This window comes from Rhinichthys klamathensis, unplaced genomic scaffold (assembly GCF_029890125.1).
Source record: "Rhinichthys klamathensis goyatoka isolate OS25496 unplaced genomic scaffold, OSU_Roscu_1.1 h1tg000585l_1, whole genome shotgun sequence".
NCBI classification, from domain to species: domain Eukaryota; kingdom Metazoa; phylum Chordata; class Actinopteri; order Cypriniformes; family Leuciscidae; genus Rhinichthys; species Rhinichthys klamathensis.
Window position 1 is genome coordinate 1321432 of NW_026607045.1, and position 27913 is coordinate 1349344.

Consider the following 27913-nt stretch of genomic DNA (forward strand, 5'->3'; position numbering starts at 1 on the left):
TTCTCAATATAATTCATAATCCCACGTTTATACTGAACAACGCGTTATGGTTATTGTGTTACAAACGGTGTATGCGCAGAACAGAGGGGCGGGGTGAGCAAAGCTCATTATCATTTAAAGTCATATGCACTGAAACGGCGTGCTGAAAACAGAGCTGTTTTTGACCAAGTAAAATAAGTGTTTTCTTACAATACTAATGAGAATTTTTAATTAAAGTATATTACAAACTTTTAATTTAGACCCTAAAGAATCATATAGCTTGTACAAAAATGCCATTATATGACCCCTTTAAATTGTAACATGCCTGGTCTTTCCTGTTTTCATTGTGTTTTTAGTTCTGCCCAAAGCTTCCCTGATGTTGATTAGTTCAGGGGTTTTCAAACTGGGGGCCGCCAGGGGGCGCCAAGGGGGCCGCAGCAAGTTGGAAGAAAAGTAAAAAAAAAAAAGTAAAAAAAAAAAAAAGTAAAAATATTTATATTTATATTATTATGAGTATTGTAATGAAATAGCATTATAATAATTTGTGCATAGCCTATCTGAACATTATACTTGTAATGCTAATCTTTTAGAGATGCACCGATTGATTGGCTGGTGACCGGAATTGGACGATTTTCATGTGATTGTCGACCGGCCGATCAGTCTGACATGCTGATTTTATGCCGGTCTAATGCACTCGGGCGCCGCATTAACATCGCGCAACATCAGCATCCCACATGCACACGGAACGCACATGTAGGAAACCTCTTGAATTACGGCCGTTTCAGATCTCAAGCGCGAGAGGCGCGTATTTTTTCGGCGTACATGTTTTCAATGCGCGAGCTTCATTCACAGCGCGAGCAGGAGCGCAAACTATTTTTGCTGCGCAGCTCACACTCAATTAAAGTGAAAGCACACTTTTGATGGACAAAATAAATATGATTTCACACAAAAAGTGCCTAAAATGCACATAATTTGCATGTGTAGTGTGTTTTAACAAGAACTGGAGTAGGCTATGTCAGAAAAGAAAATGAAGACTCAAAAATATTTATAGAAAATTTACCCATTTAAACTTAAACTTGTCTTAATTATTCAGTTTGGGTAAAACTATATGATGTTATATATATATATATATATATATATATATATATATTATTTATATATGCTACATATATATATATATATATATATATATATACATATATATATATATATATATATATATATATATAGAGAGAGAGAGAGAGAGAGAGAGAGAGAGAGAGAGAGAGAGAGAGAGAGAGAGAGAGAGAGAGAGAGAGAGAGAGAGAGAGAAAGAAAGAAAGAAAGAAAGAAAAAAATATTTGTGTGTGTTGTAAAGTGGTTAGAAAAAAGGAAATCAGGTCGGCTAAAATCTGTATCGGCAGGTCAAACTCAATGAAAAATTGTAATCAGCCTAGAAAATTGTAATAGGTGCATCTCTATAATCTTTCTGATAGGCTGGTATCAAACACCATCACATAATCTGATGTTCACCTAGAGGTTTTATTTATTTCTACATTTGCTGTAGTAGTGTCGATGGGTTCAATAACACATCCTGCAGAAGGGGGGCCTTGGCCAGAAGCTAGTGGTATTTGGGGGGCCTTGGCATGGAAAAGTTTGGGAACCCCTGGATTAGTTAATTCGTCTCCACCTGTGTTCATTAATTATTTCATCAAGCTCCTTTGTTAGCTCCATGTATTTAGCCCCTGTGTTCACCCTCAGTCTTCGTCAGTTCTCGTCAATGTATGTGTGGTTTTTCACCTGCGTTTATCCAGTATTTGATATTAAAGCCTGTCTACTTGAAGTATTCCTCGTCATGAGAGTTTCTATTATCTATGTTATGTCACATAAATAATATAACAACTTTTAATTTAAGGGAATTTAAACAATCTTCACATAAACCCATTATAATAAATGTCACGTTTACCTGTGCCCTTCAATCAAGGCTCATTTTCTTCTATTGGCCCAGTCAGATTATAAATTCAATTATAAATTCAATATAGATTAATATTCTTCTTAAAGCTACAACAGTTATTCAGTCAAAAGCAGTTAGTGATTTTCTCTGTCTTTTGTTATTTGATTAACATTAATCACAGACATCACGCAGCAGGTTTAATAGGCTGTTGTCACTTAACCCTCTGGGGTCTGCAATCACGCCGGCGTGATCTGCTCGCTTTTTTTCTTATCAGTGCAAAAGAGGATCAAATAACTCAGTCGATTTTTGTCATACAGGCAAATGTTATACATCAATCGATCCTGTTAAGTTTCTATTTTTTTTGTGGATACTCACAATAAAAACAAAGTGTTGTGCTTTTCACCAAATAAAGAAAAACAAACATGATGCGAGTTCTGCGTTCTCTCTGTCAGTGAAGTCCATTCTGAAACGCGTCCTAAGATTAACTGAAACTCCGCAATTACTTGTCATACAGGCACGAGAGATTTTTCTTTATGAAGCTTGAATTCTCTTCTTTTAAATGAAGTAATTTATATAAAAAACAAATATTCTCAGTTTATGCAATCTGTATGAAAAGAGAGTGCTGTCAGTATTTTTTTCCCCAGCTCATTACACTTCATTACGCGTTAATCTGACACGCCCACGGAGGACGCGCGCTATTCAAACGCAAATGTCGGCAAGCCATGACAATGCCCACATCAGCCGTTCCACCGCGGCGGTAAAATGTGTGGTGTATTTGCTGCCTTTTACCGCTAAGAGGCGCTACAATCATAGACTATGAAAAGTGTTCGTTTATTCCGGTTTATTCTCTCTAATGCGTAATCTGCTGCCGCACCGCGCTGATTCAGAGCGATTGAAAGCTGGCAGCAGATGAATTCAACAAGTGAAACGTGGTTAAAATAATTCATAATCACAATACTGAAATTAGGCTACTGAAATGTAATTGAATAAATAATGGAAACATTTCAACATAAAACATTGCAATAAAAACATTTAGGCTACATCAATGAGGCTTTACAATTTAAACAGCGTACAGACGGTAGCTCAATGATCAACGCGTCAACACGAGCTTCGAGGAGCTTCAATAGACCCGAGATCGAATCTCAATGTAGCATACATGTTGTTAATCGATGCTGCCCTACAGCGTTTATATTTTACCACCTTGATGCTTAAATAGCTAACTGTTTATAACTGTTTACTTATTTAAAGTCAAGAGTTTTGTTTAATTATCATTACAACATAAATTTGCTACATTCCTGTAGAACCGCAGCCGCTGCACAAACGACATAAACTGATGAAGGAAGATTGTCAGCCGATTGCGTCAGAAAATGAAAATGAAGAAGCTCGTCTTTAGTCTGCTAAATTATTGTGTAATGTAAAAGAACACTAAAATTACTTAAGTTTGAAACCAAGTTCGAACATTTCAAGGTTTAAATAAAGTGTCGGGACAGTTTTTTTTATTTAAAACAGGGTTGCATCGGGTTTAGAGTTTATTTCTTTTGCGATGCAAAATAAGAAACACTAGGCTAATCTTATTATTGCGACATTTTAAATTTGTATTGCCAAAGAAATTACAGCTAAATTAAACAATTAAAACAGTACAAAACGAAAATTGTCCAAAGAAACATAATTAAATTAAAAACATGCGTTTTTCTTTGCCTCTCTCGCGCTGGAACTCTTTTTAACAAATTTATTTAGTCTCCCTCGCTGCGCATGCATGATATGATCAATGCATGATAATTATTTAGCCTTTAATTGTTGCTTCAAAGACACAGCATGCCTTGTTGAATTCACCTTACAATAACTTCAATTGAAATTTTGTGTGAAAAAAAAATTAAAATAGGCTACAATAAATAAACTACAATATTTATAATTTAATAAGATATGCATTTGGACACAGATTTATCCTTACAATAATTTTGCCTGCTCATCAGGCTGGCTATCCGACACTCTCCATATGAAAGAGGAACATTAACACCTTTGTCCAGCAAATGTCCCTCCAACCCCCCACAGGCTATCGGAGTCTGAGGCTGACTTAACACAAAGAGAGGTCGCAATTCACACTTAAATCGCTATTCTAGACAGTGTTGATAATGAAGGAATTAAATGATTTAAGTTACATGTAGCCTAGTGATATTTCTGTCATAAAAGTTTATTACTAAATATTTCATTATTTCAATAATTAATGAAATAAAACTGGTTTGGGGCAGCTTTTTCCGAGCAAAACTAAATATAATCTGAAAAAACGCTTGTTAATTTGTTGTCATGAACAAAATGTTCAACTTAATATTAAAGTCTACAGGGATCTTTGGATCCTTACAACCAGGCATGCAATTTGTGAATTAAGTTTTTATTTTATTTTGTATTCAAATAAATATCGAAACACGGTGCTTCGTGGTAATGCTGCTAAATTAAATAACATTTATAGAATAAATATGAACTTAAATGAAACAATATCGCAACATTTCGACAAATACATTATTATGTTTTTACATTTTAATTCAGGGCGATTTAGCCTGCTACATTTAATTAGAGCGAGATTTTCACCCTTGTCTTGTCATTTTCTCATTGGGAAGCGCATGTTTGAGTAGACCCTCTGTACCTCTCGTTTTCATATGGATTAGCCTACATAATCAGATAACAGTTATTAGCCTAAATATTTAGACATTTAAATTCTTTAGACATAGCCGATTTCTTATCGTGATTGAGCTGAAGTGGCTTTCGGTTCATTTTTGTGACGCGCAGTTCCCGGAGACAGAGAGGCCAGATATACTGTTTTTGTCGTTAGCCTAATATGAATACAAGTTTACAGTTTTGAACGATGTAAGCTACTCTACTCTTATCTGTATGACCAAAAAATTACGGAGTCGCCTATTAAGTTATTTTAGCTGTAATAATGAGATAAATAAATTAATCTAAATGAACACGCCGCCGCGTTTGTCGAACACTAACTCACGATGCCAGAATAAAACCCGACTTTAGAAAAATGCATATATAGGGCCACTCGGCGTGGTGTGCCAAAACACTTAATTATAAACTTCAATATTTCATTCAAAATAATCTCAACACGCTTTGTGAAATTTTGAAAAACCGTGCATGCATTCAGGCCACTGGAACTAATGAACAACTGAAACGCTGGCTTTGATTTTATTGTTTGTCGTTTAAACGTGCCTGTTGCATATCTCTATTTTATATATTTGATATTGGTGAAGTAGCCTATAGCATTGATTAGCTGTGGAGGGAGGGGTGTGGGGTTTAAAATAATTCAGCAGAAGTAGGGATGTTTAGACCAGAAGGAAATCCCAGTCCCCCCTGGCAAATCACACTTTACTTAAAACCATGTTTTTAAAAACTCTAGGTTGTAGGGAACAGACCTCTCTGCCATGCGCGCGCACGGTTTGGAGCACAATATCTGTCTTGCATGCACGCTCGCTCTAGATAGATTACGGGATATTTTAACTAATTCGCGGTATAACTAGTCGATCACGAGTGGCTCAACAGGTAGATCTATAGATAAACTATATCTTTCAGGAATTTGACCGACCGGGTTGACACTTCAGCGTGAGAAATCGGGGGTGTGGCGTGAGAGCCTGGAATAAAAAAATATATATATATATATAGCCTATATAAAAAAAAACTGTATGGTGTAACAGAGTTTTAGAGCTAGACAAATCTCTCTGCAATAATAAATATAAAATTTACAGCAGACCATGTATGTGTGGGATTTGAACCTGTGTCATCTTGATGATGAACCGTAAGTTCTACCGCTCGGCTATGAATTGTGTTACTGAGAAATATCCAAACGTTTGATTCTCACATGAGCGAGAAAACGTTTTGTCTTTAGCCTGTGAGTGTAGGCCTACTTTAGCCTTTTACAGTTTTAAAAGATTATATCTTATCTGTATGACCAACAATTTGTATAGGCTTATTTGGAAATTACCATAACTTGTAGTATTTCATCCTTAGGCTACTGTTAATAGACATTAGCCCCACTTACGTTTTGCTAAATGTCCCTTTGCGCCACCTGGCGGTCATTTCGCGTACGACTTTGAAATGAGACTGGTTTATTTTTACCGCGGTGGATGGCTAAAAATGGTATGTGGATGGCTAAAAGGTGTGACTAAAAATGTGCTTTTGGCTTTCATTTATATTTTGATTGTTTGTATATATATATATATATATATATGTATATATATATATATATATACTAATGAGCCTTTCATTCAGGGGTGTCACACAAGAAAGAATGCAAGGACAATATATATATAAATAAATAAATATTTATATACACACACACATATATATATATATATATATATAGATATGTGTGTGTGTGTGTGTGTGTGTGTCTGTATATAAATATTTATTTATTTATATATATATTGTCCTTGCATTCTTTCTTGTGTGACACCCCTGAATGAAAGGCTCATTAGTATGCAGTCTGCTCAGGTGACAACTGCCTAATTATTCATGAGGGGGTTGGGCCGATCCGCCCATCCGCATATTGCCTTTGCAAACAAAAAAATGTTTTTCACAATTTAAAACAATCTATTGTTTTATGTGAATGATTAGGCAGAATGATTTTCAGATCAATTTGAAGCAAATACTCTAGGCGACAACATCCACTAGTCAAAAGTCTTGTGGACAGATATTTAGTTTGTTATTTGTGGCCTTATATTAGAAACTTTATTTTTTATTTTTTTCAATAACCACGCATAAACAATATTCTCTCAAAAATACAAACATGTACATACATGTTGCTCACATATTATGGTAGCCCTGTGTGTGCTATATAGAGTGTAATTTCACCTGTGCCATTAATATGTTTATAAGCAACTGAAAAAAGCACAAATGTCAGAGCATGCCAAAACATCTCAAGGACCCCGAAAACACCTCAGACCCCAGAGGGTTAAAGACAAAAAAATATATTAATGCGACAATTTTGACAGCACTAATATATATATATACTACAATCAATAATACTACTGAATGCAAATAACTGCAAATATAATACCTGTCACGGGTTATGGTGCAGGATGAAGAAGAGGCTGAGACAGAAATCTCCAATTCCAACATTTACTAAGATCTCCCAAAACAACAAACAGGTACAGGCAGGTTGACAGGCAAAAGGTAACTCTCACATTAACACGTAACAAACACGTAACATGTTCAACGACCGACAAGGACAGACTGAACAGAAGCAACCTAAATACAAGCATGAATCAGACATAACAAGGTGAAAACAGGTGACACTGATGATGATAACGAGGGACAGGCTGGTAAGTGAGGGAGTGAATACAGGTGTGGAGACGAGGAGGATTCTGGGAAGTGTAGTGAAGATGACTAAGACAGACAGGTGCAGACGAAGACTGTGACAGAACGCCCCCCTTCAACAAGGCGCGACCTCGCGCCGTAGAACATCAATGGGGTGTGGGGTGGGGGGCGGGCGCCCTGAAGGCTGGCCAGGGCGTGGCCAAACTGGAACGGGAAGCCTCCAGGGCGGATCAGGAAGTGCTGGCGGCCAGGGCGGAGCAGGACGTGAAGGCGGCCAGGGCGGAGCAGGACGTGGCCAGGGCGGAGCAGGACATGGGCGTGGCCAGGGCGGTGGAGACCCTTCGGGCGGCCATGGCGGTGCGGATCCTTCGGGCGGCCATGGCGGTGCGGACCCTTCGGGTGGCCATGGCGATGGAGGCCCCTCGGGCGGCCATGGCGGAGCCCTATGGCCCCCCCCAAAAAATTTAATGGGGAGAGTGACAGAGTCATTACTAGTCTCTGGGCTGGACGGAACCAGCGGTGAAGGGGTCTCTGGGCTGGACGGAACCAGCGGTGAAGGGGTCTCTGGGCTGGACGGAACCAGCGGCGAAGGGGTCTCTGGGCTGGACGGAACCAGCGGCGAAGGGGTCTCTGGGCTGGACGGAACCAGCGGCGAAGGGGTCTCTGGGCTGGACGGAACCAGCGGCGAAGGGGTCTCTGGGCTGGACGGAACCAGCGGCGAAGGAAGCTCAGGGCTGGACGGGACCAGCGGGCAGGAAGCTCAGGGCTGGACGGGACCAGCGGCGAAGGAAGCTCAGGGCTGGACGGGACCAGCGGCGAAGGAAGCTCAGGGCTGGACGGGACCAGCGGCGAAGGAAGCTCTGGGCTGGACGGGACCAGCGGCGAAGGCTTGATGCAGGACGGATCTGTCTCAGGCTGGGCAGGCATGACATGAATCATCTCAGGCTGGGCAGGCTGGACGTGAACCGTCTCTGGCTGGGCAGGCTGGACGTGAATCGTCTCTGGCTGGGCAGGCTGGACGTGAATCATCTCTGGCGCAGGATCAGCGGGCTCTGGCGCAGGATCAGCGGGCTCTGGCGCAGGATCAGCGGGCTCTGGCGCAGGATCAGCGGGCTCTGGCGCAGGATCAGCGGGCTCTGGCGCAGGATCAGCGGGCTCTGGCGCAGGATCAGCGGGCTCTGGCGCAGGATCAGCGGGCTCTGGCGCAGGATCAGCGGGCTCTGGCGCAGGATCAGCGGGCTCTGGCGCAGGATCAGCGGGCTCTGGCGCAGGATCAGCGGGCTCTGGCGCAGGATCAGCGGGCTCTGGCGCAGGATCAGCGGGCTCTGGCGCAGGATCAGCGGGCTCTGGCGCAGGATCAGCGGGCTCTGGCGCAGGATCAGCGGGCTTTGCTGGATCCTGGGTGAGGATGGACGACGTGGCGAAGATGGCTGGAGCCATCACTGGGGTGATGGTGATGCGGAGACCTCTCTCAAACAGGATCCTGATGAGGTAGTCTGTTAGGGTATGGCCCGCCGAGTCCATCTTTTGTTTGGTCGGTCGTTCTGTCACGGGTTATGGTGCAGGATGAAGAAGAGGCTGAGACAGAAATCTCCAATTCCAACATTTACTAGGATCTCCCAAAACAACAAACAGGTACAGGCAGGTTGACAGGCAAAAGGTAACTCTCACATTAACACGTAACATAAACACGTAACATGTTCAACGACCGACAAGGACAGACTGAACAGAAGCAACCTAAATACAAGCATGAATCAGACATAACAAGGTGAAAACAGGTGACACTGATGATGATAACGAGGGACAGGCTGGTAAGTGAGGGAGTGAATACAGGTGTGGAGACGAGGAGGATTCTGGGAAGTGTAGTGAAGATGACTAAGACAGACAGGTGCAGACGAAGACTGTGACAATACCATTTGCAATATGCAAATATAATGGTGATGTCATGTGTATGGGTCTACATATAGGAGACCAGGGCAAGCTGACATACTTTTAGGTTTATTTTTAAATAATCCATTTCTATAGGCATACACCTTAAAGTCTTGGCTAAAAGAAAAAAGCTACTGAATATTTACACCATTATTGCCCAAGAAAAATATATACAGTCCACTGAACAATAGCCTCTAGGACAGAGGGCATGTTGTCACACTGAGTTTTATTTTATTTTGGCATATTGTAAACTGAGGTTTTATATATGAATTCAAAATATGAATTCACCTGACCAAAGTTTTTATGCATGACCTACATGAAACAACTTGATGACCAAGACTTCACCGACGACCTCGCACTTCTCTCCCACAGCCAGCAACAGATGCAAGAGAAGACCAGTGTGTTGGCAGACACATCAGCTCAAGTTGGACTCATTATTCACAAAGAGAAGACCAAGATTTTTAAAACGAACTACAGTAACACCAACCCAATCACACTGAGCGGAAGTCCTCTGAAGGAGGTGCAGTCATTCACCTACCTGGGCAGCATCATTGACCAACATGGTGGAACAGAAGCAGATGTCAAGGCAAGGATAGGAAAAACAAGAGGCGCCTTCATCCAGCTCAAGAACATCTGGGCTTCCAGAGAGCTGACCTTGACTACCAAGATCAGACTGTTCAACTCCAACGTGAAATCAGTACTGCTGTACGGCGCTGAAACCTGGAGAACAACCAAAGCCACCAACAGTAAAATCCAAACCTTCATTAACACCTGTCTCAGAAGGATTCTCCACATCCGTTGGCCCGACACTATCAGTAACACCAATCTATGGGAAAGGACATGCCAACTTCCAATAGAGGTAGAAATCAGGAAGAGAAGATGGGGTTGGATAGGGCACACCCTTCGCAAACCGCCAACAAACATCACCAGGCAGGCTCTCAGGTGGAACCCTCAAGGCAAGCGGAAGCGAGGCCGCCCAAAAAGCACATGGCGACGTGAACTCGACGCAGACGTCACAAGGATGGGCTACAACTGGAGTCAACTAGAAAGAATGGCCCAGGACAGAAATCTCTGGAAGTCTATTTTTGGCGGCCCATACCTCGGGAGGGGTGGAGGGCATAACTAACTAAACTTTTTATGAGAAAAGAAAAAACAGGACATGTCATTTTTCCAATAAAGACATTTTAACTAAGGAGTGCCTCGGTCATCAGAGATTTCTTTTCTCTACACTGTCTCTAAAGATGTTCTACCTTGGACCGAAGAGCACCCAAATTAAACTTAAAAGGAATTGAGCACGCCATTCATCCTGAATCTAAAAAGAAAAAACAACTTTTGGTTACAATCTACCTTAATTATATGGCTTTCTCTTTTCTGAAGGTATGCCAGTGTTTGTTATGCAGTTCATTTGTTTACCCAAGAGCTGAAGCAAAACTGATGATACTGCTATTTTATTTTGGAGGATGCAATTCACAAAATTATCCTTATTTAAAATGGCTGCTCGAAACTATACAAAACCACTGCTAGAGAAAAAAAAACACTTGTGTAATTGGGCTTTTGATTTAAACCTTATAGTTATTAAGATCCAACGATTAAGGTTTGAAGACATTTATGTTCTATGTTTGCTTACGTTTGGAAGCATTTATATTTTATCTCTCTTAGTTACCAACTGACCAGTGAAACTTACATTCGGTTGTTTTCTGTATTTGCAGTGTTGATCCTCTCAGTGTTGTGGCATGTAAAATGAGGCCGTATTATGCTAAATCTCTTTGGCGAATACAAAGCCCTGTAAGAACACAGTGAGAATTATGGAGATATAAAAGTAATCCAAATGATTTCTCTTTAAACCAATTTGCTACAGCAGTCGTACCTGGTAGGCAGAAACGTGCCGTTAAAGCGCTTAAATGAAATCTCATTGAATTCGGAGTTGTAGCTGTAAAGGGAGTGTTTACTTAATGAGCCTGTAAGAGAATAATGCTAATAATGCTGACTGAAAAAGGACAGATAATGCGATACAGAAACAATATGACAACTGTGAAAACACAGTACTTGAGATTAGAGCTCTACCACTGCCTGGCCCACATATAACCCACTCATATATATATATATATATATATATATATATATATAAGAGAGAGTAAATGCATACATGAACATGCACACAACCACCCACACGCATGCACACACACACACACACACACACACACACACACACACACACACGCGCACACACACACACACACACACACACACACACACACACACACACACACACACACACACACACACACACACACACACACACACACACAGGCAGCAATGAAGGTAAACAAGCCTCTTCTGCTCCTTCTAGTGCCTCTACTTTAAAGACTACATCTGCTTGGTTTCATACTCGCATTTGACCCACATCCGGTTTCAAAGAGGAAAAAAAGGCATGAAAATATTTTTTTGAGCCTGGAAACTACTTCCACTTTCCTGGCTGGGCTTTCTAGACACAGACAGAATGGGGACAGTTTAATTTGATGTATGGTGATACTATCACACCTTCTCAGCAGAGCAGAAAGAAAGGTTATGAGGAAAAATGATAACGCTTTATTTTACAATGCCCTAATTACCACAAAATAACTACACAATTATCCTGGGGCCGCTCACCGGAGGTCACTTTGCGCCTGGAGCAATGGTGCAAAAAGAAACTACAATAATTATGACGCAAACCTGAGAAAACACCTTCACCTGCATCTGATAGTTATCAAATTCTCTTGAAGCAAAGCTGTTCTTCTGCTTAGCCAATATGGTGTTGAGTTTAGCCATTTCACAGATAACGAAATGAAAGAGAGAGTTGGGTGGAAAGTGTGGGGGAGATGGTGTAATAGTAGTAGTAGTTGCACCTGGTGCTTTTAAAGAGTGCTGCTGGTGTTCTTTTACATATCATTATTGTCTATTGCAAAATATGTATGAAGATCCTTTTTTATTTTGTGTTTACAATGTTGCTCCTAAAAGCTACTTTGTAAATGATCACTAATCAGTTAAATTCCTAAAAGATGAAGTGTATAATTTATGTACCACTAGCACTAAACAAAAAAGAATGGCAAAAATAAATGACAAAGATAATTAAATAAATAAAAACTAAAAAAACGATTTAATGTTTTGTAACAAACTTAAAAAAACATCCCTTTCTGGCATTGGTCAGGCAAACAGGTAGTCCAGTCCCAAACTCAAGCCATTGGTCGAGCCAATGTTATTATTTCTGTCATGACAACTTTTGGATTGTTTGGCATGGTAATGGATATGACAATGTTGATGTATTTGGTCTTGGCAGAATACATCTGCTGCTGCTGCTGCTGCTGCTGCTGCTGGTTATTGTTGCTGCTGCTGCAGAGCAGGTACGGGACTTACTACTGCCAATACATACATGATACACTGCTGTGAGCAAGTAAAACATACTTCTGCTGCTGTACAATATAGCACACATGAATTACCCATAGCAGATCTATACAGGTGGAGCTGGGGAAGGTGGAGGGTTTCTGAAAGTGTACTGCACTGCTACAGCAAATGCTGAACAAGTATTTGAAGGTTGAGCAGCGAGCTCATTGTATTTCCAGCACAGTCTGGAAATACATTTCAAGTATGAAAAGCCCTATATGGAAATGTGATGCATCAAAATGTTTTAGTTTAAAATCATACACAATAGAAGTGTTTTGATGCCAAAACATAATATTGTGCAAATAACTGCATGGAAATCTCTTTATTAATTGATAATCTGCCTCTGTAATCATAATTTGAGTGAAAAGGAATAAAAGTTGTAAGCATATGTTTTTGGAGTTTTGAAAAAATGTTGGCAGAGACATGTTTTCTATGTTAGATATTAAACACTTCATACTCAGTGAAGAAAGGTGTCTAGGTGAGATCCAAAGATTAGAGCCTCTTGTCCAATGATAATTGATCTTAACTCCATTAAAATCAATGGTATCTGCCATAGACTCCTACTGAAGTGTTATATAGACTGTATATATTGAATTGTGTATATTCATGCAGATTAAAGCGATCACAGAGAGCATTGATTGTGTTGTGTTATTATTTGCACTATAGATAGATAGATAGATAGATAGATAGACAGACAGACAGACAGACAGACAGACAGACAGACAGACAGACAGACAGACAGACAGACAGACAGACAGACAGACAGACATGTATGTACAAACTGCAATATGGCTCATATGGTAGCTTAAAAGTGGCCTGCAATGTGTTCACTGAGCAGCGTGAAATGACATCAGAGGACAAAATGACTGCAACCTCCCAATCTCGCAGCTCACCCTGAGAGGCCTCCAACACCTCAAATCATGCAGTCATTTATTTCAGCCTCCTCTACCTTTAATGATGGACTTTGGTGCCGCCACATTGATCAACCTACACTTCTCTGACTCATCCCTGACTACTCCCCCTGTTAGCATCAAAACTTAATCTGAGATCTGACATCAGCTCTCACATCCACTCTAATTTAGATGTATGACCTTTCCCGAAAACAATGACCAATCAATAAGCAGCTTTGCTTCCTCAAAGTCTAATTAAAACAAGCACGGGGTGACTCAAAGGGCAGAGGGAGCTGGGAGAAAATAGCATGAACAGTATATAGTACATGACTGCTTCATATGTAAACATGACATTTACATGGAGCATTTGGGGTGTTTGTCCTCTGAGTTTCAGAATTATCCATCCCTAAACCTTCAGGAAAATAACTTAACTATGGTTGGTTACTGTACATGTAGGTCAAATGGCCTCTTGCAGTCTGAATAGAAGGCGCTTGGCTAGAATAAGCTGCAATATGGACCAGAATTGAGTTAAAAACCTGACTAAGCAATTGATAAAAATGCAGTTGACATTAAGTCAGTACTATTAGAAACAAAATAGTAGCAATGTTTACATTAAATTTGACATTTAAACTTAAAAAAAATCTGGTGGAAAATGCTAAATCCTTCACTGCATTCAACAATTAATGTCTTATATTAATAAGCAACTCAAACAATAAACACAGATGTTACTATTTTGGCATGTAGTTTTCTTTAGGAAAGTTTTTTCCAGGTGCAATGTGACAAATTTCCTGTGACAAGCAATTTATCTGTCTATATTTAACACAATCCTGCTAGGTAGAAGATATCTGAGGTTTAATGTACATTTCTGCGGAGTGTAACTTTGCACCAATGACATTTTAAGATGAGCAAGCATACTTAGCTTGATGCTCCAGAAGTTATAGACAAAATGTCTTGCAAAAGATAAACAGAATTTTTTTTTTTCTTGAACTTGAAATGGTACTATATACATACAGGTGAAACTCGAAAAATTTGAATATCGTGCAAAGTTAATTTATTTCAGTAATTCAACTTAAAAGGTGAAACTAATATATTATGTAGACTCCTTACATGTAAAGTGAGATATTTCAAGCCTTTATTTGTTATCATTTTGATTATTATGGCTTACAGCTTATGAAAACCCCAAATTCAAAATTAGAATATTGTGAAAAGGTTTTCATAGCTGTAAGCCAAAATCATCAAAATGATAACAAAAAAAGGCTTGAAATATCTCACTTTGCATGTAATGAGTCTATATAATATATTAGTTTCACCTTTTAAGTTGAATTACTGAAATAAATTAACTTTGCACGATATTCTAATTTTTCGAGTTTCACCTGTATGTATAAATAAAATATATAATGTGTGTTTAAATGTACAACAGGGCATCTCTTGAAATACAATTACAGTAAAAAGATGTCTAACGACTAAGAAAGCATAATTTGCTGCAATTATATTTGTCACACACTAATTTTCAGATACCCTGGGTTCACTTTCCATATAAAAACTGTCAGCAGAGCTCAAAAAGAATTTCCTGGTAAATTAAAACATCTCTTTTCATTGTGCTCTATATGACATTGCATGATTTGAAATTACAAACACTACGACTGATCTGATTTTGAATAGATGTTGTTTTAGGTTCATTTTCATTCTGCAAGCAATAATGGGAGTTACCAAGCAGTACATGATAATTCTGTCAACAATACTCATTTTAGGTAAAACTGTAATGTTTCTCACATTAAAAGTCGCTAATCTCCAAATCTCTCTCAGCTTGCAGTAGGCAGTCACAGAAGAGAAAAACAGATTGACGAGCCTCATATCTTGCCACAGAAACTCTTCTGTTTGTTGCAGTGTCAGAATCAAAAGCCCGTGAAGGGATTTTAACAGGCTTTACAAAGGGACACGCAATGATGAATTAGCTATGTTTAAAAATTAGTCAGAGTCGGACTCATAGGAGCACAATGACACATTATTAAGCTGTTATGAAGCACTCGCATTGCCGAGTTTCCAGGCTGACGCTCCATCCAACTGCTTCACAGGGGGGCTGCCACACGGAGAAACCCACCGAGACCAATCATGTCAGGCAAAATGAGATTCCATCGCCTCCACGCAAAATACACTCCAGACACAGGCAGCGGCCGTTTCACCACCTCTGAATTATTAATGATCAAAGTTCAGGTGGAATGAGCCGAGTTTGTTGGGTTGGTGATTTAGGTGGCCGAGCACAGAAAGCATGGAGTGGAGGTCTCGCACACCTGTCCGCTTCTCAGCTGAAAAACGGTCGCTGGTTTGACGTGCCTTTGAGAAACATTGGCACTGCGTGTAAGCTAATTTCTCCCCTTGACCCCCATTTCCTCTTCAGGCACTGGCTTCTCATTTTTCTCCGAGCCATTACGCGTGGCCGCTGGGAAGCAGAGCTAAGCCTGCATTACCTCAGACAACCTCATCTGCAGACAACAAGCCTTATTTGACATCGCCACTGACGCATGGCTAGTTTCTTGCTGAATATTTGGATGCAACACACGCAAGGAAAAGCAAAATGAAGCACCTTCTTTTGCGGCTATAAAATAATGAGATCCCCCCCCCCCCTTCCTGAGAAAACAACGTAACATGTTTAAAGGGCAATCCAACAATGCTGGTAGAAAATCTCTGAAAATCAGCATGAAGAATACTTTAATAGTATTTGGTTCAATATATATGTGATCCAAGAACTGCAATAAAAAATTTCAACCCAATATGTAAGGGTAAGATGATTACTCATTGAAATAAGGTTGAAACCACAAAAGCCATTGTTCATGAGCAATGGCTTTTATGGTTTCAATCTTACCAATGCAAACAGAGATAGAACATCTAAGAGAAAATCTTTGTTTAACATAAAAAGTCACAATGTGAGATATAAAGTTGCAGTTGTGATGATGTTAAGTCGTAATGTGATTATATAAGGTAAGATTTGTGATATATTATGTTGCAATTGAGACGTAATCACATTTGCGAGATATAAAGTCACAACTGTAATATATAAAGTAAGATTTATAAGATATAAAGTCACAAGTTGTGAGATATAAAGTTGAAAATGTGAGATCTAGTCACACTTGTGAGATATCAAGTCGCTTTTGTGACATAAGGTCACAATTGTTATATAAAATCGCAATTGTAAGAAATAAAGTTGCATTTGTTAGATATAAAATCATAATTGTAAGATATTAAGTTGCAACTATGAGACAAAGTCACATTTTTTAGATATAAAGTCACAACTGTGATATATAAATTCAGATTTGTGAGATTTAAAGTCATTAACTTTTTTACTTTCTTACTCTGAGGCAGAAACGACATTCCAGACTGATCAACTATAATGTTCAAGTGGGCATGAAAGCAAGTTCATGTTGTCAGCATTTCAAACTTTAGCCTTAAGGTAAAAAATATATATATGCTTATTCCGTGCAGCTCCGGACCTTGTTTATGCCTGTAAATGCTGTTGTACAATGTTGTGTAAATTCTAAACCTCAATAGAACACAAATTATTCAGTACTTATATTAGTCACACATGTGCAACTGTCTAAAATTGTACATTTCCTTCAAAGAGCTCACTGGTTTTCTAGAGTTCTGTGTGAGTGTGTGAGAACCCGCCAAGTTAAACAGGAGCCCTCAGAATTAAACCCATTAGAGTGGGATATTCCCACTGACACCGGCAGCCTGTGGGTGCTCGCAAACTGCGCATGATGAGTGCAAATCCATTTTCTAAAGTGCCAAATGGTGCAATGTCATCTGTAGGGGACAAATCCTGTCTGCCATATGCTGCAAATGAAGAACCGGAAAACAACTACAACAGCTGGCCACTTGAAAACACAATTTTCATTGCTGCATCGTGTAACTGCAGATCCGTCTAATTCAATTATCATTAAAGCCGTAAAAATATTGCTCTTGTACAAATGCATGGCATGCATGCATTTAGACACCCTGCTACAAAGTATTACGAGACAAGTTTACTCATCTAAGTGATGATATATCCGTATGCTCATCGCACAAGCACAGTAGAAAAATAACAGCGACATTTTCACATCCCAACTTTTTCATACAATGCTTTCTTTGTTGCCCGTGACAGCTCTACCTCTGCAAATGGTATGCACTGCAATAACAGTATGATTGCCATTCAACAAGAACACCACAATATCAGACCGCGGTGCTACCAGCATGCCAATCAAATCTTGACAATGCCAAATTAAAGGCCTTGAACTTTCCACTGCACGTTGAGGAAAAAAATCAGTTATCTTCAATGTCAGTGCAGTGCACTCAAAAGACATTCTTCAAACAATTTGATAAGCACTTTTCTAAATGCATTTGTTTCCAAAAAAGTATTACATACTCTGAAGAATGCAACTGCCTTTCATGTACTGACATCTTTTCATGCCAATGTTTGTCAATAGCAATTTTCAGTGGTTGAATTTCTCTTGCCAACATAACAGGTTATGGAATCAGTTCAAACTAAGAATTAAATGGCCCACAAAAAATGATGAAATATGCAATATGTGTTATGGCAACATTTCCTATTTAAATGCTAATTCATGAGATTAGTTAAATAAGTGTTACACCATTATGTGTATTTAATGCAATTAAAACATTTATCAAATTTGACATTAAAACTGATTAATTCTTTTCTGCCTTTCAAAGCTGGTCAGAAAACAGCGCACGTGCTCATGCTGTAGCCAAGCTCTTGTTTATTCTGCTGTAAATGAGAAAGACCTTCTAAATGTCAATTTTATTTATTAATCAATCAAATTATTCATGATTCATTCTGTCAAAATTGACATGGTTCCATGTAGAACCTTTAAGATCCATGGAACGATCCCAATGTACAAAAGGCTTTTCACTCTTAAAAATAAAGGTTCCAAAATAGGGTTTTCTCAGCGATGCCAGGCATAGAATAACCATTTTTGGTTCTCCAAAGTAATTGTAATTATCTAAGTGTGTGTTTACACTTGGCATGTTTGCTTCGATTAAAACGAACCCTGCTGCGATTGCTCTGTTAGTGCGGTTTATTCAGTGGTGGAGGAAGTACTGAATCTCAGTACTTAAGTAAAAGTACAAATAACCAGAGACATATTTACTTTAGTAAATGTAGAAGTACCACAATGACAACCCTACTTAAGTAAAAAGTACCTGATTTTAAATGTACTTAAAAGTAAAAGTACTTGCATAACAATTTATTCTCTTAATGTCTATATTCTAATGATTAATAAAACAGTTCATCCTAACTCATTCAACCTAATACTCATATAATGATGTTCAATATGATGGAAAAGCAGTTATATTTTAAGTTTTTGTCACCATTTCTGAACAAGCTTGCCATTAGGCAATATACACATCAAGCTTACTATATACGGTATATATATACAGTATATATATAAATACACATATTATGTTAAAACGCCGTATATGACGGCGTTTGGCTGTAAACACGATTTATTTATGGCGTAATTCTGAACCTCTTGGCTTGCCATACTAATCCTAACCAAACGTATAATACACACGCACCCCACATCACTTACAAACCTACCAATGCGTTTCCTATGCATGTAAAAACTAATTTTCGCGTATAAATTGCACGATAAACACACTGCATGCTATAGAGACGCATGCCTTTAGTGTGACCGGGTTGATATATCTACTATGGCAACCAAACTTCACTGGTGAGACAGAAACGTGCGATGAACGGACGGTCAGGATGACGTTTTGGCAGGGGAAAAACTGATCAGAAAATTTAAGGAAAATGTAACAGAACGTTGTAGAAATGTAGTGGAGTAGAAAGTATAATAATTGCTGCAAAATGTAACAAAGTAAAAGTAAAAAGTATGCACTATTGATTCTACTTAAGTAAAGTACAGATACGTGAAAAATTTACTTAAAGGAGCTGTATGTAAGATTGTGGCCAAAATTGATACTGCAATCACTTTCAAATTACTGTAGAGCTGTGTATCCCCTCCCCCTCCCCCCTGACTCGAGGTTGCCAGATAGGCTGCAGGATCCAGCAGGAACGTGACGAGCTGCAGCTGTGGTAACTAGAGCAGAGCTGGCAACCCAGATGCCGAAACACTACTGACTTCGTGATTGGTAGATAGGTGGAGGGTGGGGCTTCAGGCCAAAACACAAGATGACAACATCAACATCAGTTGAGGGCTGCAACTTCACTTTTTAAATGACAATATCGTGGCCGTACTCCTGTTGTCAGTGATATAAGTATTTGAAATGAACATGATTTCTTAATGTCTAGAGACACATCAGGGCCATTGTATGATTAATTGAAATACATTTCTTACATACAGCTCCTTTAAGTAAAGTAACGAAGTATTTGTACTTCGTTAAATTCCACCACTGGGTTTATTTGAATAAGTGTGAACGCTGTCATCCGAACCCTGGTGCGCACCAAACAAGCGGACCGAGACCGCTGAAAAGATGGGTCTCGGTCCGCTTCCAAACGGTCCGCTTCTGGTGCGGTTCGAATAATATATGAATGCAACATGGACCAAAGCATGAAAACAAACCAAAAACAGGAAGATGAGACCCTAAAAAGGACATATATAAAGGACATAATGCTCAAGCATTATCGTTTTTTTATCGTCATTGTCACGATGTTGCCCATCACAGTTCAGTTCAGGCTTTAGAACTGTCTCCTCGCAGCAGATCTTCGTTTGTGTGTATGACGAAGGGATTCCTGATCCTGTTTTGACTCCATTACACATTTTAGTTCTCAGCTGGTCAAAATACTATCATATGCAGGCTACGCACATACAACGCGCGCAGTCCTGATTTATTGTGTTTTGCTTTGCACTGACCCTCGAGATAATTCTAGTGCTAATGTGTCTGTTAGGATTGTTCTAGTCTTTCCACTGATGCACTGAGAATACATCTCTGGGCCGACCCATCACAATATGAGTGGTATATGCACATAATACAAACTATTGTCTGCTCTGCAATCTTAATGACATATATTGATTTTCACTGTACCTTGATATGCATTAGATGTTTTACATTGAAAAGGCAGAACATTTAAATTGCACAATGAGTTAAAAAATCATCAGTGATATAAAATGTTTATGGTGGTCTGGATTCAAATCCCCGATGATTACATTTTCCTTTTACTGTAGATGGGAAATCATCTCTCAGTCTCCTTCCTGCTACTTCTGATTGGTGCATTTGGATAGTCAAGTCAAGTCATCTTCATTTATATAGCGCTTTTAACAATGGATTGTTTCAAAGCAGCTTTACAGAGATAAACATATAATTTAAGGTAACAGATTGTTTTGGCGTTATAGCGGTTCTTGAATAATGTTACTTCCAGCTAAAGTTAAAATACATACATAATAAAGGGGTTTTTACAGTGATACCATGAAGAACCATTTTTGGTTCCCCAAAGTTCTTAAAAGAACCATTTTTTTCTTATTGTGAAAAACATTTGATTATTCTTAAGAATCCTTTTCCACTTTAAACTTTGTGTGCAGTCGAAAGGTTCCAAAGGTTCTCCATAGAACCATCAATAGCAATAAAGTGCCTTTATTTTTAAGAGTGTATAACTGCTGGTCTAGGACCAGTTTGTACCCAAATCCTAACCTTAACTATAAGTTGGATGGAAAAAGCTGACTCTAGATCAGTGGCTGCAGAAAACTGTCTCAATCTCAAATGAGCCATTGTGCAATTCGTGGAATGAAAAGATTCTATTTATTTAGATTCTCAAATCTCAGTTTATCTTTGGGATTCTGTGATTGAAGAAGATCAACATTTAGCTATGTCAACAGAGCCGCTGAACAATCCAGAAAAATGAATATTAAGTTTTTCACTTCAGCTGTAAAAGTTGACAGAAAAGAGAAAGAAACATCCCTCACATCTTATTCCTTTCATTAGGCCTTACACATAAATGTCAACACAGATAACGTCTTATTCCTGCAAGCTGGCTGACATTAAATGACACCCCGTGCGCAGACTTTTATATTGCTGTCTCTGCAAAGTGATTTTGCCGGCTGAATCTTTTCTTTTCTTGCCTGACACGTGTACAGCTATGGTTTCCATTATAACAGACGAATTAAAATGCAGCCAGTGTCCTGGAAGTCGGGTAGTGGAGGAAGACATGAATACATAGTAAACGTGAGGGATTTACTCAGCTGTGCTGAGACTGCTTGACATTATTTGATGCCAGATCCAAAACCCCTTCAAAACATTGCCCTAGTTTTACTTTCTTCAACTAAAATTTTACATGTTTCTAAATATCTAATTGAAAGGAAAGTATAAAGGTTGATGTGTGGAGCTGCAACCTACTGATGAATAGAAAATGAGATATTAAAATAAAAACTTTTGCATACCAAAATTAGGTAATCAAGAAACAAGATATAATTCAGCCCTATGAATTCAGTCCACGACCATCTTAAATATAGAATCTTTTTTTTACCTTCATGTCATTACAAACCTGTATGTCTTTCTTTCTTTATTCCGTGTGGATCACAAAAGGAGAAATTTTGAATAATAATTTGAGTTGAAATTAAAGTCCATGTAGAGGTCAGCTATCCCTTTAAGAAATATAATTGCCAAGATGATTACCAATGCTATATTTTCTATAAACAGCACTGCAACATGAAGAAAGACTTCTGCAAATAAAATAAGCAGGATTAGTCTTTACGAGTTAATTTAAAGTCAAACATTACCTTTTGAAGAACGGAATTTCCACAAAATGGTGGGTTCAGGTCTTCCGATGGCCAGACACACAAGGCTTACATTACTGCCCTCGTTCACTGAAACATCTGTGGATATGTTTACAATCCTGGCAGGAACTGCAAAAGAAAAACATATCGCAACATTGTAATCACACATTTGATAAAACTTCTGCGTGGCTCTTAAGTGATTAGTTATCAATGAGCAAAAAAATCATGACATCATCAGTTACCCAGAGGATGTTTTCGATTTATTGTTGAAGTCACTTTGATCAGGAGTGTATTTTTCACTATTCCGTCCTATCGGGAGGATTAAATAGATGTGTAAGGCTAAACTGTGTTCACTTATGCAACTTGCAAGCAGCAGATGCAAGTTACATCCACGTTTTCTGTGTTCCCTAGAAAATTCTTATGCAAAAGTCTTGCAACAATATTCCAGGGCATGCTGTTATTCATATTTTATTGGGTTGTATGATTTTATAAAGAGAAACAAACAAAATACAAGCAGTGTACAAAGCAACAGAAAAACGAACAATAATGCAAAATAAGCTGGCAGGGAAAAAGTTAAACACCGACTGTATACACTGACTGAGGTCAACTGGAAAAGACCCGGTCGGTTTGATCATGATCAATCGTAACAATCAAATTACATTCATAATCGGCCTGGCAGTCATGTAGTGTGTTCTCAGCTTTATGCTCACCTATAGGCTGCATTTATTTGATCAAAAAAGTATTAAAGTATAAAAGTATTATATATATAATTTTTTTCTGCCATCCATAGAGACTGGTGTATGATATATGATTTTAAGATACTGGAATCCAATGCCTGTTCTTTCCAAAGATTCGGACAACATTTCAATTCGGTGGTTATCCTCTAACATTCTTTTGATGTAAAGTGTTACCCCACCTTGAGTTTTGAAATCCTTCCCATTTTAGAACCATACAGTATTTGAATTGATTGTTCATTTCTTACTTCATATTGTCAATCAAATGGTTCTTTAAACTTAGATAAATCTTCATTAGAACAACGCATTAGTGCCTCAGTATTACATGCTGTCGCTTGATTGACGTGATGAGATGAGCAGGTCATGCTCTGTTAAGGTAATGTTGTTTATAACTTGACTGAAACTGGAAGTGGTACCCAGACAGTCTGTCAGTTTCCTTGACTGTGTTCCATGTTTTAGTCTGAATAAACCAGCCAGCCAGCCAGTATTTCAGAGAGATATTATTTAGTTGGCGTCCTATCAGGCCTGCCTCACACGGGAGCGCCTGCTATCTATGTTTGCTGGAAAAGTAAATATTTTATGGTAAATTCTGTTTACTGAAGTTTTAGTGAAGCATCCACCAGAATTTTCTTAAGGGATGGCACGTGCGCACACACACGCGCACGCACGCATAAACACACACACGCAGGTACACCAACCATGCACATACACACACTCCAATATGACTGAATAATTGACCAGCAAAAGAGGCCTGGACCACAACACATCTGCTAATACAGATACTGAGGTCAGAGACTTCCAGTAAGTTTCTGCAATTTTTCTGCTGATTTGCTCACATGACATTAAATATTTAGCATATTAATGGCAATGATTCAGACAAATGTGTAATGGAAAACATAAATTAATTTTGTTTTAAATAAATCCAGTTATCCACGTAAGCCACCAGTGTATGACAAAATTGTGTCTTATCTATCAAATCATAACAGCAGGAGGAAAGTCCTGATGGGACTAATTAATTTTTACTGCAGAACAATCATTTCCTGCCTGTAATAAAATTGAAAATACTTCAAAAGACCAAGTTTTATGAGTTACTACAGCTTTGGTGAGTTTGTGTGTTTGTGTGTGTGGCACAAGGTCAAAGGATCAAAACTGGCAAAAATTAATCATCATTCAAAAGCGTATGTGTGTATGTGCGTGTCTGAATTAGTCTGCATTTTCTATACATATTCTATACAACAATATATACAATATAGAATACAATATAGAATACAGTATATTCTATATTTTCTATTCAACAGTGTTAAAACTGTAAAATAAAAAAATGTATTGTACAAAAAAAAAAATATATATATATATATACACACACACTTACCTAAAGGATTATTAGGAACACCATACTAATACTGTGTTTGACCCCCTTTCGCCTTCAGAACTGCCTTAATTCTATGTGGCATTGATTCAACAAGGTGCTGAAAGCATTCTTTAGAAATGTTGGCCCATATTGATAGGATAGCCAGTGTTGTTACTTAAAAAAAGTAATTAGTTATAGTTACTAGTTACTTCTCACAAATAGTAACTGAGTTAGTAACTGAGTTATATCCTTATAAAAGTAACTAATTACCAGAGAAAGTAACTATTGTGTTACTAGTAGACATACTAGTAGACATACTGTAGCCTAAGTATTTTCTTCCTCACAAAAGTAAACTGTTTAACAAGAAGTGCTCTCTCAATATAATACTGCACAATTTAATTTACCCAAAAAATTATTATAATAATAAAACATAATATTTTTGGGGTTTATTTTTATAACCTACGGAGAACGTCATCATCAGAGGTTATTTAAGCCAAATTCTAGGCATGTTTGCCGCACGTGTTTACAGCCGGTCAAACAAACATGTTTTTTGGGAATGTTCCCTGCAGGTTATTTTCGGGTTTTATTTTATAACCTAAAGAGAACGTTGCCAGAACGTTCCCTATTATTTTTAGGTTTTATTTTCATAACCTTCCCAGAACGTTCCCTGCAGGTTATTTTTTAGATTTTATTTGTATAACCATGTAAATTAATTAAAACGTTGCAGATGATACCAATAGGCTATAGAGATTATTCTAATGCTGAAATTTGTCATTTATTTATAAACAAACTATATAATGCTCGGACACCCTCTGTCTCTCTTGCGCAACTGTTGAGCGCGCTCTCGGACACACTCGGTCTCTCTCGAGCATTGTTGCAGTGTTGAGCACACTCGCGGCGTTCGCTTCGCTTTTGTCCACTCCCGCGCCTCATAAACACACACACACACACACCAGAGAAAAAACTTTGCAGGTCCTATGGCGGAGAGAGAGCCTACTCGGATGAAAACCGCTTCAGTGAGTTCAATTATAGTAACGCCACATTATTTTGTCAGTAACGGTAACTGCATTGTAACGGGGGAAACAGTAATTCGTTTGATTACTCGTTACTGAAAAAGATAACGCCGTTAGTAACGCCGTTTATTTATAACGCCGTTATTCCCATCACTGAGGATAGCATCTTGCAGTTGATGGAGATTTGTGGGATGCACATCCAGGGCACGAAGCTCCCGTTCCACCACATCCCAAAGATGCTCTATTGGGTTGAGATCTGGTGACTGTGGGGGCCATTTTAGTACAGTGAACTCATTGTCATGTTCAAGAAACCAATTTGACATGATTCCAGCTTTGTGACATGGTGCATTATCCTGCTGGAAGTAGCCATCAGAGGATGGGTACATGGTGGCCATAAAGGGATGGACATGGTCAGAAACAATCCTCAGGTAGGCCGTGGCATTTAAACGATGCCCAATTGGCACTAAGGGGCCTACGGTGTGCCAAGAAAACATCCCCCACACCATTACACCACCACCACCAGCCTGCACAGTTAGACTAGACGGATTTCAGAAAAATGGCCTTCTATAAGAAGTGAGGAGCATTTATGGGTACAAGTCGGGAACCGGCCTACTTTACATATTTCAAGGGTGCTGAGTCCCAAAAAAATGGTACCCAAGCGAAATTTTGAGTTTTTTACCTTCTAATTTGCATATCAAAATGGCCGCCAAATTGCCTATCTTGCTCAGTCGTTGGACCATTTTCCCCTAGTTTTTTTGTAAGTAGGCAATCAAGATGAGGAAATTAAGTTTCTAGATCGATAGTCAAGGGTCAGAGCAAAGATATAATGGAGGCAACTCATGATTGGCCACTCTCTAGCAACCAGACAGAGTACCCTAGCAACCATTTTGCAAAACCTATATCTCTGCATCAGAACATCGTATAGAGATGGGGGTTGGTTTATATCATTCACACTGACAAGCAGCCTTTGGAGTTTCATGATTGGCAGCTGTTAAGCCACTCCCTTGCAACCAAACAGAGTACCATAGCAACCATTTTGCAAGACCTATATCTCTGCATCAGAACATCATATAGAGATAGGGGTTGGGTTATATCATTCATACTGACAAGCAGCCTTTGGTGTTTCATGATTAGCCACTCCCTAGCAACCAAACAGAGTACCCTAGCAACCATTTTGCAAGACCTATATCTCTGCATCAGAACATCGTATAGAGTTGGGGGTTGGTTTATATCATTCACACTGACAAGCAGCCTTTGGAGATTCATCATTGGCAGCTTCCAAGCCACTCCCTAGCAACCAAACAGAGTACCCTAGCAACCATTTTGCAAGACCTATATCTCTGCATCAGAACATCATATAGAGATAGGGGTTGGTTTATATAATTCACACTGAAATGCAGCCTTTGGCATTTCATGATTATCCACTCCCTAGCAACCAAACAGAGTACCCTAGCAACCATTTTGAAAGACCTACACTCACCTAAAGGATTATTAGGAACACCATACTAATACTGTGTTTGACCCCCTTTCGCCTTCAGAACTGCCTTAATTCTACGTGGCATTGATTCAACAAGGTGCTTAAAGCATTCTTTAGAAATGTTGGCCCATATTGATAGGATAGCATCTTGCAGTTGATGGAGACTTGTGGGATGCACATCCAGGACACGAAGCTCCCGTTCCACCACATCCCAAAGATGCTCTATTGGGTTGAGATGTGGTGGGGGCCATTTTAGTACAGTGAACTCATTGTCATGTTCAAGAAACCCATTTGAAATGGTTCGAGCTTTGTGACATGGTGCATTATCCTGCTGGAAGTAGCCATCAGAGGATGGAGTCAATGTTTGACGGACCTGCTCACATAGTAACGGTTGCTATGATGTGTGATTGGACAATGGCCGTTTTGGGGGAGGGGCCGGCGAGAGGTCAATTGAACAGGTGTTCCTAATAATCCTTTAGGTGAGTGTATATCTCTGCATCAGAACATCATAGAGAAATGAGGGTTGGCTCTTTTGACTCATGCTAGCAAAGAGGACTTCCAACATGCTACACATGCTAGCTGTGAATAGCTACATGCTATTAGTGATTAGGTAAGTGCTAAATCATGCCTAGAACATGCTAAGAACTCTATAAAAACTCCATAGTAACCATCTGTGACAACTACCAACCACCTGGTAACACCATAGCAACCACCCATAACACCCTAGCAACCACCCATAACACCCTAGCAACCACCCAGAATACCTTAGCAACCGCCTAGCAACACCTTAGCAACCACCCAGAACACCCTGGGAACACCATATCAACCACCCAGAACACCCTAGCAACATGCTAGCAACCACCCAGAATACCCTAGCAACCACCCAGAATACCCTAGCAACTGCCTATCAACACCATAGCAACCACCTAGAACACCCTAGCAACTGCCTAGTAACGCCCTAGCAACCACCCAGAATACCCTAGAAACCGCCTAGAAACACCATAGCAACCACCCAGAACACCCTAGCAACTGCCTAGCAACCACCTGAACAACATGAATAAGCCATATCTCAGCACCAGAACATCGTACAGACATGTTTGTTGGCTCGTATGCAATTTTGCCACTGCAAGCACCACTTCACATTTTCTTCA

The 27913-nt window shown here is 39.2% G+C and overlaps 1 protein-coding gene across 2 annotated transcripts in view; it reads right to left on the minus strand.

The window, feature by feature from the left end:
* The window catches only part of opcml (opioid binding protein/cell adhesion molecule-like), a 179606-nt gene that overhangs the window by 25672 nt on the left and 126021 nt on the right, over window positions 1-27913 (minus strand). For both annotated transcript variants that reach the window (XM_056240190.1, XM_056240189.1), the window contains one exon: window positions 22191-22316. In XM_056240190.1, the coding sequence (XP_056096165.1) occupies window positions 22191-22316 (126 nt within the window). The remainder of the gene's footprint in view (window positions 1-22190; window positions 22317-27913) is intronic.